Source organism: Sphaeramia orbicularis, chromosome 7 (genome assembly GCF_902148855.1).
Source record: "Sphaeramia orbicularis chromosome 7, fSphaOr1.1, whole genome shotgun sequence".
Taxonomy (NCBI): Eukaryota; Metazoa; Chordata; class Actinopteri; order Kurtiformes; family Apogonidae; genus Sphaeramia; species Sphaeramia orbicularis.
Genome location: NC_043963.1, coordinates 17,644,077 through 17,661,761, shown reverse-complemented (window position 1 = coordinate 17,661,761; position 17,685 = coordinate 17,644,077). Strand labels below are relative to the sequence as shown.

The 17,685-nt window shown below is 35.7% G+C and overlaps 1 protein-coding gene across 1 annotated transcript in view; it reads left to right on the top strand.

Annotated features, from left to right (window-relative positions):
• The window catches only part of rgs19 (regulator of G protein signaling 19), a 102,427-nt gene that overhangs the window by 57,334 nt on the left and 27,408 nt on the right, over positions 1-17,685 (top strand). The window contains 2 exon segments of the mRNA XM_030138556.1: positions 15,998-16,091; positions 16,094-16,166. Coding sequence (XP_029994416.1) covers positions 15,998-16,091; positions 16,094-16,166 — 167 coding nt within the window.

Below are 17,685 nucleotides of genomic sequence, written 5' to 3'. Positions count from 1 at the left end.
CACAAAACCAGCTCAGACCTGAGGCCTAATGTTGCGTTTCCACTACATGGTACCGGCTCGACTTGACTCGGAATTTTTGCATTTTCATTACGAAAAAGGACCTGGAATCTGGTACCTGGTGCTAGTGTTTTTGGTATCACCTCTGCCGAGGTTCCAGGACTGGGGAACAGATGCTAAAACACAGGTGTCAAACATGCGGCCCGGGGGCCAAATCCAGCCCACCAAAAGGTCCAGTCCGGCCCGTAGGATGACTGTGCAAAGTGCAGAAGATATTAACCCTTTCATGTATAGTGATCACTACAGTGGACAGCTATTCTACAGCTGTTCTCTTATATATTCATGGGGTTTGTTGTTTTAGTTGGATATCAGCCAACACAGTGGACACTTATGCACCATCCCATAAACTGCAATTCACACTATTACAGTAACTTTGCTGTTCTTGATAAACCTGATCTGCTGTAACATGTCTGAGTGGAAATCAATTGCTTGTCATTATTATTAAACAGTTTTGGGGTTTTGTTTTACATAAAGGTTTTTTTTTGGTTTTTTTGCATATTATCTTCATGAAGTGAGTAATGACTAGTATTAGAGTACGTTAAAATGTGAGAAAGCATCAGATTAGCTGCATTAAAAGTGTTGTTATTTCATAGTTTTCACATGATCTATCAGTAAATACATGCTTCTTTGCTTCAAAAATTAAATCCATAGTATCAAACTGAGTGGACATTTTTTGAACTCCATGAAAAATAGATTCATAGCAAAATTTTCAACCGCTTTTTTTTTTTTTTTTTTTTTCATGCCTAAAGAGGAATAAAAACACTCAAGAAAATAAATTTTGATCAAGTTCTCATAATTCGTGCATGAAAGGATTAACAGTCAAGGGCATCGAAGTCGAAAACAACAGCATAATAACCTAAAAATAATGACTCCAAATGTTCTTCTTGGTTTAATGTGAAAAAAATAATATGACATCATGCCTCTAAATCACATGTGTCAAACAAGAGGCCCAGGGGCCAAATCCGGCCTGCCAAAGGGTCCAGTCTGGCCCGTAGGATGAAATACACTGAAAATACTAACAATCAATGGTGGAAAAATCATTTTAATTCAGGTTCCACATACAGAACAGTTAGATCTCAGTTGGGTCAGACCAGTAAAATATTATCGTAATAACCTATAAATAATGAAAACTGCAGATTTTATCTTTGTTTTAGTGTAAAAAAAGTAAAATTACATGAAAATGTTTCTATTAACAAACTATCCTTTTACAAAAAATGTGAATAACCTGAACAAATATGAACGACCTGAAACGTCGTACGAGAAGTACATGCAATTTTACCAATATTCAGCCTGTTACTAAATGTTTTGTGTATTTGTAATTGTAATGTAAGTTGTAATGTACATGTGTAAATGATAAACTGAGGCAGAATATTGTTAAAATTGCACTTGTTTTTCTTAAGACATTTCAGGTTATTCATTTTATTCAGATTTTTATGGAAACGTAGATGTAAACATTTTCATAACGTAATTTTACTTTTTTCACTGTTATTATTTTACTGGTCCGGCCCACTGGAGATCATATTGGGCCCTTGAACTAAAACTAAAACACCAATTTTTTCTCTTTGATTTATTGCAAAGAACATTAAATTTTGATATCCTTTAATAATAAAATGTCAATAACTTGAACAAATATGAGCAACATGAAATGTCTAAAGAAAAATAAGTGTAATTTTAACAATATTCTGCCTGTTTTGTGTCTCGGTAGATGCACATATAAATATTGATCCAATTTTTCTTATTATTTCTTCTTATTTTTCTTCAGAAATTTCAATTTTTTCAGGTTTTTCAGATCTTTTTTGTTTGGATAGTTTGTAAAATGTAAATGATTTTATAATTTAATGCTATTTTTTGCTTATAAAAAATTTGGCGTTGTCATTATTTATAGGTTATTATGCTATTATTTGACTGGAGATCAAACTGAGATGAATGTGGTCCCTGAAAGAAAATGAGTTTGACAACCCTGTGCTAAAACATGACGTGTAAACACTGCAGACCACTGACTGGTCAGAGAATCGTCTCTGTGACCCGCCGTTTTACAAAAAAACAGATGCCAAAAACGATTAATTTCTTCTGGAAAAATAAATCAGATTTAAAAAACATCATGTAACCGTACCCGTTATGGCTGATCAACATGCATTCACAACAAAGCAGAAAACAGTGAATGTCATTACAGCCGTCAAACACCCATTCATACGTCAGTAAATAAATTATCGAAAACAGATTAGAAACATGAAAACTTGGACACTAACTCACGGTAAGAAATTTATTAGTCGTGCATTTTCAGTTTTTGATTGTGATCCTGATATTTCACTTGACTGGATCTGTTATGGTCTGGTGAAAACCTTTTCTTTTGTGTTTTTTTTTCTTTATATTTCTATTCAAACTTATACAAATGTTTTTTTCTCTTCAGGGTGCTTTCACGCCTCTTTGTATGAACCAGTAGTTTTAGAGCAGACTGTTGACTTTTAATCAGTTACTTACTGTAGCTGTGCAATAAAACTGTGAACAACAGCATCCAGTTTGAGCTCCGGAAGGGAAAGCAACAGCTAACGACAGTGAAGTGTGTGTTTCTGTGTGTAGCGTAGCATCGCAAATTGACCCGTGTGCTCTGTCAACCAAACCAGGATAAATAAAGGTTAAAAAATATTTGCAGAGATGAAGTAACGATGACAAAAAGGGAGTGGTGTACAACTCTCTCTCTCTGTGTGTGTGTGTGTGTGTGTGTGTGTGTGTGTGTCTGAGCCTTTCTAATATCATCGACTTTAATCAGATTAACACTCCGACCCAAATCCTGTTAAACACACACACAAATATATCGCGTTGTGTTTCGACGGGCTTCACACTGACTTGGGTTCATTTCCTGGAGAGTGATCGTCTTATTAAAGCTGTATTATACATCTGTTATATGTCATGTAATGAACACACACACACACACATTAAACAACACGTGGGACCAAAGAGGAAGTGAGAAAACTGTTGACAGAGAAGTTTAGACGTTACAGTATTTCTGTTTGTTGTGTTTGTGTGTGCACTGTAAGACCGGATTAGTTGAGTTTACTTTAAAAATTTGAGTAAACCAGTTGCCTTAAAAAATTTAAGTAACTGAAATGCTTGATTCGAATGGAATTGCTATTTTAAATACAACACACTGAATGCCAAGTTAATTTAACTTAAAATGTGTTTATATAATCATTAGACCTCATATCATCAGTTCATTGTACTCAATTCCAAGTTGATTACCTCCGCCAAGGAGGTTATGTTTTTGCCAGGGTTTGTTTGTTTGTTTGTTTGTCTGTCCGTTAGTGTGCAACATAACTCAAAAAGTTATGGACAGATTTGGATGAAATTTTCAGGGTTTGTTGGAAATGGGATAAGGAAGAAATGATTAAATTTTGGTGGTGATTCGGGGTGGGGGGGCCCACAGGGGGGCCCACTGATCAGCCTTTACGGAGGTCTGCGCTCTCCGAGTGCTTCTAGTTTAAATTAAAATCTTTTGCAGTATAAATTACTTTGTATAATTTTTCAACTTAATATGTTGTAGCATGGATGGAACTTAGGCAGGAAGTTAACTCAATGTCATTTGCCAGAACAGGAAGTGCTTTTTCGTACTTTCGGCTACACTGTAAGCCTGGATAAGTAGAGTTTACTCAAAAAATTTGAGGTAAGCGATCGCACTTAAATGATTTGAGTAATGATCGACTAATCAGTTGGTTTAAATAGGTTCAACTTTAATGTTAAAAGTGTTGAACTTAAACTATTAAGTAGAAAACACTAAAAGACAAGTTATTTGTACTTTAAATCTGTTGTAAAATCAACCCCACTGTCCAACCATTCAAACTCAGCATTTCAGGTTACACTGACTAATTTTCTCAATTGCAGCTAGATTAATTTATCATTGATGAAACAACTTTTTTTAAGATAATCAAACTCAAAATCCTATTCCTGACTAAAATAGTTATGAAGTTATTCAACTTAATATATTGAAGCATGAATGGAAGTTAGCTCAGTGTCATTTGCCAGTACAGGGAGTGCTTTTAATTTGACAAGACATTAATATTCCCACTGTACAATAACACTCTTAGATGAACAGTAAAGCCATTGTTCTTCCTCTGGCTCTGACTCATGGTGCAGCTCTACAAAAATACAAAAACAAACACAAAAAGGCCAATAAACACTGCCATACCCACATTAAATCCAAATTAATACTAACACCACAACCCCGCTGAACCCCTGCACATAAAAATAACACATTTTCAACAACATGCCCGATACCCACAATGCAATGCGAAGATAAAAGGTGCACTGTATTGCTTAAGGTGCACGGAATTTGTATTTACTAAAATGCTTTAATTACAATGCACTTAAATGATTTAAGTTTTATGATGGTCATGACTAAAACTTAGTGATTTAAATCCATTCAACTTAAACTTTTTCGTACTTTCAACTATGTCTACAAATTAGTAGAATATACTTAACATTTTATAGTAATGGAATAAAACTAAAATCATTTAAGTACATTGTAATTAAAGCATTTTAGTAAATACAAAGTCCAGGCTTACAGTGTTTTTGCTGTTTTTAATTCCCTGTAACTCACTTTTTTCCACTTTTATCTCACATGTACACAGAGGTGGACATGTGATATCTGAGTTAGAAAAGGAGTGTTTTTGTGTTTCTGCTCTGACGTGGCAGGTGAACTGGGATGTATCTGAATGTGTGATTGTTGCTGTTTGTTTTGTCTGTGTGTATTCAGGGTCTTAAAAAGCCTTAAAAGTCTGCAGTTTACAAATCTGCATTTAAAGTCTTTAAAATGTATTAAATTTGATATGGTAGGTCTTCAGTTGTGTTATGAACTTGTTTGCTGTGTTGTGTTGAAATGTTGAAGCTGCGAAGAAAGTAACGTTAGTAGGGCATAGTAGGGCATCATGGCCAATTTCCTTAATTGATTTGATTTCGATTCATAATGTTCTGAACCGATTAATCATGATTTGATTCGATCACCTAAGGCTGAGTGTGGATCCAAGTTAATATTCCTAGAACGACCGGCTTCTGTGACTCGCCTCATAGATGGCAGGTTGACAGATGACTGTATCAGCACTTATGTTGGTCTAGTGTTCTAAAAGTGATGTTCTAATGTTCTAAAATACATGTTCCTTTCATATTACATGCGGTTTTTTTTGTGTATTTTTACCTCAAGTTATGCCAACTGTAACGGCGGAGATTATGTTTTTATCGGGGTTTGTCTGTTGGTTTGTTTGTCTGTTAGCAAGATAACTCAAAAAGTTATGGATGGATTTTGATGAAATTTTCAGGAAATGTTGATACTGGCACAAGGAACAAATGATTACATTTTGGTGGTGATGGGGGCGGCTGATCTGCCTTAGTGGAGGTCTGCGTTCTCTGAGTGCTTTTCTACTTTATATATACAGGGTGACACAAAAAAACTGGAACTTTTTAACAATCCAAGAAAACCTAGAGTGATGGAAGAAAAATATTTTATTCATAGTAATTGAAACCTTAAAACATGCCATTTAAGAAACAATGATGGAATTTTCATTTTTTTAAAAATTACTTCCTGTAGATGGCGTCCTCCTGTACGAATGCATTCTTGAAATCTGCTGTTGAGATTCCTCATTGACCGCTGCAACATCTCAGCTGAGATACTGTGAATTTCATCCTGAATTCTCTGTTTTAACTCATCCAGAGTTCTTGGTCGAGTCGTGTACACTTTACTCTTGAGATAGCCCCACAAGAAAAAATCACAAACGGACAAATCTGACGATCTAGGGGGCCAGGGAACGTTACCGAATCTTGAGATCACACGGTTACCGAACAATTCTCACACAGCCGCCGATGGTTACTAAAATGGGGGTGTGTTTACTTGCTCAAGGTCACTGTCTCGCAGTGCTGCCACTTGCTCATGTCTGCCAATACGCACTTCAAAAATTCCCGTTTTTTTGGGTCACCCTGTAATTTAAAAAAAATGAAAATTCCATCATTGTTTCTTAAATGGCATGTTTTAAGGTTTCAGTTACTATGAATAAAATATTTTTCTTCCATCACTCTTGGTTTTATTGGATTGTTAAAAAGTTCACGTTTTTTTGTGTCACCCTGTATTTGATGCATTCTTTTTTTTTCTTTATCTTTTTTGCCACATATAAGCAAACGGAACAAATGCTTAAATTTTGGTGGTGATCGGGGGGTGGGGTGTGTGTGGATATTTTGTTTGTTCGTCTGTCTGTTAGCAAGATAACTCAAAAAGTTAAGGACGGATTTTGATGAAATTTTCAGGACATGTTGATTCTGGCAAAAGGAACAAATGCTTAAATTTTGGTGGTGATAGGACGGGGGACTGATCTACCTTAGCGGAGGTCTGCGCTCTCCGAGTGCTTTTCCAGTTTATATATACTTCTTGTATTTTTTTATTTTTTATTTTTTTTGCTACTTACAGGCACGGAGCCAAAAACGGTAACTTCACTGACCCTGATTTTCTATATGACAATAAAAAATTGTGAAAAATTTCACAATAGTAATACAGTCTTGTTAGGTTCTCAAATCTATATTATAAAAGCCAAGTGGCCTCTGTGTGTGTGTGTGTGCATGTGTGTGTGTGCATACGTGTGTGTGTCTGGGGATTCACACAAAATCTGTACAGAGCTGATTGCTACAGTTTGGCGTATTTATGTGGAACCTGAACTAAAATGAGTTCCGCAGCCTTGACTGTGGAATTTTTGCACTTTGAAAATTCATCCCCTGGGCCGGATTAGAACCTTTGGTGGGCCGCATTTGGCCCCCGGACCGCATGTTTGAGACCCCTGATCTAGACCTACGGGGGTTGTTTTCTTACAGCGAGGTCCAAAAGACATAAAAAAATGAATAAATAAACAAAAGGACATTCTAAAATAAACCCAGACCAGGAGGAGCAGGTGTAAAGTGTGATATAAACAGACGTATTCACATGAAGCCATGTGGGCTGGTGCTTTCATTAACTAATTTGTAGTTTTACCAGCATCATCTGTCATCCTGCTATGTTTACCTGCTGGCATCGAACACACACACACACACACACACACACACACACACACACACACACACACAGTGGACAGCTGGAGGCTAATGTTAGCTGAGAAATGTAAGAAATAGCAAATTAATCTCATTTAGTGATGGAAGCGTTGACAGACGGACAGGAGGGGACATGTGTGCACACTGAAAAAAATATTTTTTTGGTGCAGTAATATTTATTGGGTTATCAGTCACAATTTTTATTTTCTAATTGTAAGTATCAGTGACAACTGGAATTATTCAAGTAAAACTAAATATGTCATTTGTGTAATAAATAAACTGTGTGGGAAGAGCAAGTTGTATTATGTATTTTCACATAATATTCAAAGGTTATAGTCATTACACATGAACCTAGAAATACCAAGTAAGTTTTGATAGACAATGTAAACTGCAGAAAAAAACATGTAAATGTTGTGTAAATGTTACTTAAATATTGTCCATTAATAAAAGTTACAAAAAGTATTGTAGTGAGCCACACTGATTGTAATGGGGGCAGTTTATGCTAAGTCATGTGACTCATGTAGTTCGCAGTGTCATTGTGTCATGTGACGGTGCGCTACCTTGCAAGTTTTAAATATTTGTTAAAAGCAAGTTGCTGTTGTGTGTTCCGTAGTTCTATGACTCAAGTTCTGCCTGTAGGGGAGAGTATCTGAGTGAACTGAGTGGAAGGAATATTTCAGTTTGACACCATAACTGAATGGTCTGTGCTGCTGTCAGACAGTCTACGCTGTTTTTAACATGCATTGTTTTATGAAAGTAAATGTCACTGTTGAGAAGTGTAACCAATGTTCACTCTCTGGTAACTTTGTTTTACCAAAACGTTATAGTATTTGAACATTACAGGATGGGGAAGCAAAATTTACAATATTTTGAGGAAGGGATTGAAAGACAGTGTATGACCAATTAGTTTATTGAAAGTCATGAGAATTTATTTGCCACAAGAAAATGTACATAACAGAAAATGTTTTTATTCTATGTGTCCTCCTTCTTTCTCAATAACTGCCTTCACACGCTTCCTGAAAGTTGCGCAAGTGTTCCTCAAATATTCAGGTGACAACTTCTCCCATTCTTCTTTAATAGTATCTTCCAGACTTTCTCGTAATAGTTTTGCTCATAGTCATTCTCTTCTTTCCATTATAAACAGTCTTTATGGACACTCTTACTATTTTTGAAATCTCCTTTGGTGTGACGAGTGCATTCAGCAAATCACACACTCTTTGACGTTTGCTTTCCTGATTACTCATATGGGCAAAAGTTTCTGAAAAGGTATGGATAATAGTGTTAGGTATGATTATGACATCAATATATGTTTGGTTTCAAAACAATTGACGTAGTGCCTGCTGAGAAAAAACAACTAAATGTTCATTGTAAATTTTGCTTCCCCACCCTGTACCTTGTAAAGCCATTAGCTTTGGGTGCATTAGCATTAGCATTTTTTAGCTTAAAGCAGTCAGAATGTAAGTAAAACTTACAAAGAAGGAGAAAGTAAAATTCAATGACCATATTAATAATCATCAGTAAATTACCTGAGGTTTGCTAGTAAAATAAACATATATCCGCAAGTAAAGTTTACTTGATGATCGTCCATGTAGAATTTACTTGCAATTCTAAGTGCAAATACTTTCCTAAGTTTTCCTAAGTAAATAACACCCCCAATTTTTTTTCAGTGCAGGCTTTTTCCTTAGGTTTCTGTGCATAGATGTTGTGTTTTTGTGCATTTCTTCAAGTGCGTGTGTGTGGTATGTTTGGTGTACGGCACTTTGGCCAGCTGTAAAGTTCTTAAAGTGCTTTATAAATAAAGTTGGTATGGTATAAAGTTTGAATTTGAACCCTCCAGGTGCTGCAAAACTATCTTTATATTCATTCTGGCAAAAATCGGGTGGATTTCTACAACCTGTTTGAATTCCTGCTTAATTTGTTACGTTTTATAACTAGTTACGTCACCACATTTGCACATATAAGGTCAAGACTTCCGCCGAACATTTCTCCCAGTACAACATAATTGTTTATCAGCAGCAGCGGTTGTAGTAAAAACTGAAAATATGTCCAAACTTTGAGCCGATTACCTAAAATATACAGTTGTTTGTTGTATTAACAAACACAAGTGGCTGAACAGGACAAAAAGCACTGTCAACAATCTGGCTCATTTGCATTTAAAGGGCCAGCGCTCAAAACCACCTTTCTGGTGTCATTACACAGAAATAGGGTTGAAGATGGACCTGTGGAGTTGAATTAATGAAGGATTCAGACCCAAGCAGAGCATTTACAGTTTATGTAGACCACAGGGAAATGTTTAAAATGCATAATTCCATTTTAAAAAAGCAAAATATCACTCCTTTAAGTACAGTAAATGCTAGGTTCTTAAAGACTTTAACTTGTGTAGCATTTCTTGAACTTCTACCAGAGTCCTTTTCTGGTATGGGTACTTGTACTTCTACTCAAGTGTGACTTTCCAGTACTTTATAAAACACTGGATGAACGTAAAAATACAAAGAATTGGCAAAAGTAAAAATAGCTTTCGATTTGCTCTTGATGTAAATCACAGGTGTCAAAATCCGGCCAAACCGGCCCACCAAAGGGTCCAATCTGGCCCACGAGATGAATTTACAAAGTGCAAAAATTACCCTGAAGATATTAACAGTCGAGGGCATCAAATCCAACTAAAAAATAACAGCATAATAACCTAGAAATAATTACTCCAAATGTTCTTCTTGGTTTAATGTGAGAAAAATGATATGACATTATGCTGATAAATAATGGAAACACCCATTTTTTCTCTTTGATTTATTGCAAAGAACATGGCTGAACAGGACAAAAAGCACTGTCAACAATCTGGCTCATTTGCATTTAAAGGGCCAGCGCTCAAAACCACCTTTCTGGTGTCATTACTCAGAAATAGGGTTGAAGATGGACCTGTGGAGTTGAATTAATGAAGGATTCAGACCCAAGCAGAGCATTTACAGTTTATGTAGACCACAGGGAAATGTTTAAAATGCATAATTCTATTTTAAAAAGCAAAATATCACTCCTTTAAGTTTTTCCTTACTTCAGACATCAAGTTAATCTAAAAATGTTTTTCTTCTTTACTATTCCGACTTATTTTGTACTCATATGCAATACATATCATTTAGAAAATTCGTCTGATTTAATGCAGCGTTAAAACCCACTGTGTGTTTGTGTGCTCATTTGTGTGTGTGTGTGTGTGTGTGTGTTTGTGCATGCGATCACAGCTCAGTCACATGATGCATCACATTGCCGGTGTGTGTTTCACTTCCTCTGTTCTAAACACTGTTTCTGCTTCTTTGCCGTGTCTCTCTTCCTCTCACACTAAATAATGGCTGTTTTTGTCGTTACTATAACCCTATAACCCTTTTTTTTTCTACTTTTCATTTTCTCTTACAATTGTCTAAATCAAACAAAAACACATTTGTATATATTTTTTACTCAACATACTGTGTGATGTACAGTATGTGTGGATATTTGGGTTCACACACATAACAAGTATATACAGTATATACTCCTGAATAATCACAAATAACAGACAGAAGTACCCGAGGGATGGTTTGTTCATTAATCCCATAGACATTATTCCAGGTAAATGTTCTGCTGTGAATGTGCGTCTGTTTCAGTGTCGTAAAAGCTGCTGTGAGTATGTGTTTGTGTTCCTTTTCTTCAGTGGTTTTGGTTTTACTGTGTGTTTTAGCAACAAAACAGGTGGAATAACAGAAAAAGACAAAGAGAAGAATTGAAGTTTGACAGGTGTTTACTAAATAAGGCACTCAGAATGTACATCAGGAAGAGATTTAGGATGTTGAACATGAACACTGAACTGAAACACACTGAACAATAACAAGGATTTGAGTTTTGGCCCAGTGGTTTTTATTTTGGGGCTCTTTTTTTTCCAAATCAGTCCATTTTTGGCACCTGGTTGAACTCCAAAAAGCAGTTACATGGTTACTCAGTAAAAAAAAAATGAAGCAAAATCACCACAACATTGAAAACAACAGTAAAAACAAAAAACGACAAAGAAAAAAGCCCAAACTGTCTATTTTTTATAGTAAGTCCGTCTCAGAGGGGGCGGGGGGTGCACTGAGCATGCTCAGATGTCTATGGAGAGAACAAGATGTATTCTATCAGCATGTTTTGAAAATTCTCCTATTGAGCAAACGGCCAATGTGATATCATGAATTGCGTAAATATACACCTCACTTTTAATGGGCGTGCTATCTGTACGCATTATAAGCTTTCCGCATGTATGTTCATGCCGCGTCAAATAGCACGCGGTTAGGTTTAGGGTTAGCGGTTACAGATATATGAACCGGAGATCTTGGCATAAATTGACACACGATCAAATTGCGTTGAATAACACACGAAAGGATGAAAATGCGTATGTATAGCACGCCAAATGCCATAGGAACTGGTGTGACATACAGTGTGATTTTATGAGATCAGTCTGAAACGGCTGAATTTTAACAAATATTTAAAATAATCCTACATCCAGACACTTCAGGGGTTAAAGGGTTAAGAGCACAACGCATAAAGATAATGTCAGCAAAAAAATTACAGGTCTTATTTTATTTAAATAATCAAAAAAATGTAGCCTGCAACACTGATGGAAACTAGAAATAAAGGTTATAATAGTTTTGGATTTTTCATTCTAGTTTAGTTTAATTTAGTTTTGACTATTTTTTTCTCTAATTCATTCAGGTAGTTATTAAAATCGCATGGTTCCGTTATTTTTTTTTTTCTCTCGCCACTTTGAACGCAAATTTGACCCCCTGAATGTTAACGAAAAGTCAATTTTATTTGACCAAAAATTCAAGCCTGGCGAAATTTTTTTTTTATTTGGAGTCGCCAAGAAAAAATATCGCAAAATGACTCGGTAGCAACCCCTCAAAAATCAAAATACATTACGCGGATGGGAGCCCTCCCCAAATTTTTTTCATTGTACAAATATGAAACTTGGTACAGACATAGCCCATGGAAGGACAAGTAAAAAAAGATTACATTATGGCCCCGCCCTAAACCCAACAGGAAGTCGGCCATATTGGGTGGAAGTGTGGACCTCTAAAATCCCACCCCTCATACTTTCATCATCTCCTCCTAGGGTTTACATCCAATTTGGACCAAACTGGATGAAAATCACCTACACACGTGTGTGATCAAAAGTTATCACCTACATTTTTGATCGAATGTTGGGCGTGGCTGTGATGACCTCACAATGAAGTGGCCATTTTCAGAAGTATACAAGTGTGTATATCTTGCACATAGAGTGTCAGATTGAGTTGGACCCAATGTAACATTTGTGTGGAATGACAACCTGAACACGATGATATGGAACTCGTATAGTTGGATCGTAAAATGGCTCTCTGACGCCCTCTACAGTTTTTGAATGGGACAAAAAATTTTTTTTTGACATAGTCAAACAAAATTTAGCACACACATCCCTCATACCAAACTGAACAAAAAAGTCAATGAGGACACACTCCTATTTACAATTGTGTTGCCATGACGACACCAACACTGTGCCATAGAATTGAATGGCTTTTGGCAGCATCCCACCCCTCATACTTTCATCATCTCCTCCTAGGGTTTACATCCAATTTGGACCAAACTGGGTGAAAATCACCTACACACGTGATCAAAAGTTATCACCTACATTTTTGATCAAATGTTGGGCGTGGCTGTGACGAGCCTGTGATGAAGCGTTCATTTTCAGAAGTATAAAACTGTGTATCGCGCAGAATGTCGGATTAAGTCCACGAAACGGTGTCCTCTCACTGTCGATGTTCTCGGCGGTCGTATCAGGAGGGCGAGGGCCTTAACACCGCTTGTGGTTTTAATTTTACTTAGTTTTTAGAGCAGGTTTGCTAGTTTTTTTTAGTTTTTGTTTTTTTTTTTCTAAATGCTTGGTTTTAGTTTAGTTTTTTCATATCTTTTATCTTCTTCGCCGTCGTATTCAAATAAATCCCAGACAGGACTCTGCTGCTTTCTCCCAACTTTAGTCTCCATGTTTCCAGGTAGAGTGGGGACCAGAAGACGACTGGAAATGACAAGTGACAGACTGCGAAGTGCCGTATGGTGCCACCAGCTAAAATTGCTCAAGCAAAATAAATCAATTTCATATCAATCCGACATTGACAGATGAAAATGAAGGGAATTTTATCCATAATTTTTAGATGTTTTAGTTAGTTTTTTTTGTTTTTTTTTTTACTTTTATTGAAGAAAACAAAATAAAACAAAAAAAAAAACAAAAACAATGTACAGAGTAACAACGTTTGTCCTGAGATTGGGCCCAAGATTATAATATAAAATATTTGGTTACAAGAAGAAAAGGAGAGGGGAAAAAAAAAAAAAAATCCAGGCTTAAATATCCATTCCAACAAGACTGAATACTGGTCTCCATCTTCTTTCAAAGGTCGGAGTCTTCAGCTGTAGCTGTGCTGTTAACTGTTCCATGAGACAAACTTGTTTAATTTTTTGTATCCATTGTCCAACTGTAGGTGATTCAGGTTTCAGCCATAACATTGTTATCATTTTTCTCGCAGTCATCAGAAGAAGATGTAGTATGAATTCTTGGTCGTGGGATAGACCATCAGGGAATATGTCCAGTAAAAATAATAATAATGGGTCCATAGAGAGGTTCACTTTAAGTAAACTATCCAATATGCCTTTCACATTAATCCAGAAGTGTTTCACAATGGGGCACTTCCAACATATGTGTGTCTGATCACCGACAAGACCACAGTTTCGCTAACACTTGTTGCTAACACCACTTTTAGAGAGAAAAGATTTTAATGGGGTTCTGAAAAATCCTATTTTAACCTTCCAGTCAAATTCCTTCCAAAGCTGACTCCCCACCCCCCTGTGACAACCAGAGCAAACATTTCCCCAAATATCCTCATCCAATATTACATTTAATTCCAGTTCCCATTGTTGTTTTATGTGCTGTGTTTTAGTTCGTTTTGTAAGTACACGATACAGTTTCAGTTAGTTATCATTTGTTTATTTTATTATAGTTTTTATTTATGTCAGTCAATTCTAGTTTTTGTCATTTCGTTAGTTTTCGTTAACGATAATAACCTTGGTAGAAATAACAAGAAATGACTGGATGTAACTTTCTCTGTACTGTCACAAGTGGCAGATTGTAATTTATAATAAGTTCAGTGAAGTTTTCGTGAATAAAATAAATATTGTTCCACTTCTGGCCCAAATTCCCTCATCCCTGTTGGAATCTAGACTTATGATTTATATCCTCTACTTTTTCCCTCTTCATTCTCCATCTGAATTATTGTTATTATTATCAGAATGACATTTAGAGATATTCTCAAATTAGTATGTAAGAGCTGAAGCGTACTGTAAAAACAACTAACAGGTAATTAAACCTGATAAAAGCCTCATGATCGTTTTCCGTGCACGCGTTATTTCCCATCTGTCACCTGTGAAGACAAACCGGCTGCGTTGTGTAGCATTTTCAAACAGACATGTTTGTCATACTTATGTTGTGATTACTGTCAACAGAGGAGATCACGTGAAGACCATTTTTAGTGTCTGTTTGGTCACAGCTCATGTTTCAGTATTCAGACACATTTCTGCTGTTTACGTCTTACTTTCCATTTTTTTTCCCACTACGTTTTGTAAAAGGAGTTCTGAAAAGCTGGATGCGACTGCGCTACATGTGGAGAATGTGGAATGGTCGAATGTTTTTATCAAAACATGGTATACGTGATCATATCCAGCAGACATGGAAAAAATGTTCAAGTGAATCTCAGAATCCTATGGCAAGTTAAATCAGACTTAAACCCATAAAAAGACAAAAACATCTACTGATCTAACCTGTTTAATACCTGTTGATCCATTAATTCTATCAATACATGTAAATAACTGGTGTAAAATACAGTTTGTCGTCTTTTCATGGTCATCAGATATGACCCATTTGGATGTTCAGAGGCTCCGTAGTTACCGTGGAAACACCGTCATCTTCTACAACATTGATTCACCAGTAAAACCCACGGAGTTGGATCAATAACAGTGGATGGAAACACTTGGTTTATGTTCAAATATTGATATATTTGACTAAAAAAGTCACTTTTTTTCAGTTTTCCCTGTTTTTGATATAATAACCTTTAAGTTTAATCTCAGCTCTTATGAACATCTACATGATCATTAAATTAAATATAGGAAAATACCTGATGTTTACTGAAAAAACACAAAATACGGAAGATAATATTATGATAAATAGTGATAAATCGCTTAAGAAAAGTTAAATATAGACAGAAAAATATTTTGGGACTGCCACAAAAGTAGTATTGGGTGTTTATGGGTTAAACTAAGAAACACAATTCAAGACATTTTATCTAAAGTGCGAAAAAAAAAAAAGATATTTTACTAAAAGTCACTTTTTCTTCAGTTTTCTCAGATTCTGATTGAATAACCCTCATCTTTAATCTGAGCTTTTATGAACACCTACCTGATCAGTGATTTAAATACAGGAAAATACGTGATTTACACTGAAAAAACTCAAAATAAAAAGGATAATATTGCAATAAATGTGATAAAAACACTTAAGACAGGTTAAATATAGAGAAAAAATCATTTTGGAACTGCCATGAAAGTACTACTGGGTCTTTATGGGTTAAATGGATCCAATGAGGCTTAAAAATGTTCTTGGAAACTTTAGACGTGTCTTGAGTTAAGGTATAGAGACATTTCATATCATAATATCATAGAGGTTTGAAGGGAATCTTATCGAAAAGCCAATCATTTCATTTTTTCAAGCATCATAGTTATTATAAAAAAATATACACTGTGTAAAATGACATAAAAGATAAAAAAAGAAAAAAACAACCTCTTGTTAATGTGTGTGTCTTTCTCTCTGCAGTACACTGGTCCGATCCCGGCCGAGCGAGGGGGCGTGGCCATGGGCGGAGGTCGCAGCGAGACCTCGGCGCTGAGCGGGACGGGAGGGGGGCGGGCATCACCACTACCCAGAATTCACAGCGACCCAATGCCTGCTGCTTCTGTTGGTGCTGCTGCTGCAGCTGCTCATGGTACGAGATAACAACACAAAGACAACTACCACAGTAATAGAGTACACAAATATATATCTGTCAGGTTCAATGGCAAACCAAAGTTACTTACAGAGGTGATACATTTTGAAAAATAACCTTTTCATTTTTTTCATTTATTAAGATCCCCATTAGCAGCTGAATCATCAGTTGCTATTCTTCCTGGGGTCTCCTCTACATTACATTACAATTTTAATTATTTTACATTAACCCTTTCATGCATACTGGACAACTATTCTACAGCTGTTCTCTTGTATATTCATGGATTTTGTTGTTCTTTTCATTGTTGTTTGTTTTGTTTTTTTTAACACAGATCTTTGTTAAAGTTTTAAGACGCTACATATCTTTTCTCACATGAATTGGTAACATTATGTAGATCTCTCCTGAGCATAAACCCCCAGAATCACAAGCCCTCCCCATAGTTTTCACACAATTTATCAGTAAATACATGTTTCTGTGCGTCCAAAATTAAATGTATGGTGTCCAGCTGAGTGAACATTTCTGCAACTTCATGAAAAATAGGTTCATAAGAATTTATTTTTTCATTATTATTTTTTTATGTATTTAAAAATAAATTAATTATTTTTATTTTATTTATTTATTTATTTATTTATTTTTTCCAGAAGAAAATTTTCAATCGCATTGATTTTTTCATGCCTAAAGAGGAATAAAAACACTCAGGAAAAAAATGTGATTAAGGTCCTCATAATTCGTGCATGAAAGGGTTAATCTTACACCATTCACACACACACACACACACACACACTCACACACACACACACACACAAACGGGACATATACAACAGCCCAATGCAATAAAAATAACTAAATAAAGACAAAATAAGTACTATACATTCGTACTCCACCAAACGATAGCTGTCTGATACAAATAAACAAAAACAAAATAAGTACTATACATTCGTATTTCTTCACCAACCAATAGCTGTCTGATAAAAATCATAAGACATCTTTCAACATTATCAATACACTTTCCATTTCATGTCTGCTGTGTAAACAAGAAAAGTTTATATCAAAAAAAGAAAATTAGCTGGTGTTCTCAGGTGGACTCCAGGTACATTTTTATCTTAATCTTTGTCTTGGTGTGAATGTGTCTGAAGAACGCCAAGTAGCTTCCCCTTTTTTGGACAAAACTTTGTGTCCTCCTTTAATTTCTAAACTTTTTGATATTATGAAACATCATTTTAGATGTTTATAGTGTAATACAATGTACTTTATTGTGATAAGAAGGGAAAAAAATAATCATGAGTACCGTAAATTCCGGACTATAGACCGCACCTGAATATAAGCCGCAGAGCCTAATTTTAGAAAGAAAATCAGTTTTGTACACGTATAAGCCGCGGGTGTCCACCAGTGGCGATTTCTCAAAGACTGCAAGAGAAGCCTGGCTTCCCCTATCATTACGAAAATTAAATGGTTAAATATGTTTGGTTGTGTTGACATTTCATTGACTACACGTGTTAAAACACGTTCATCTCACAGA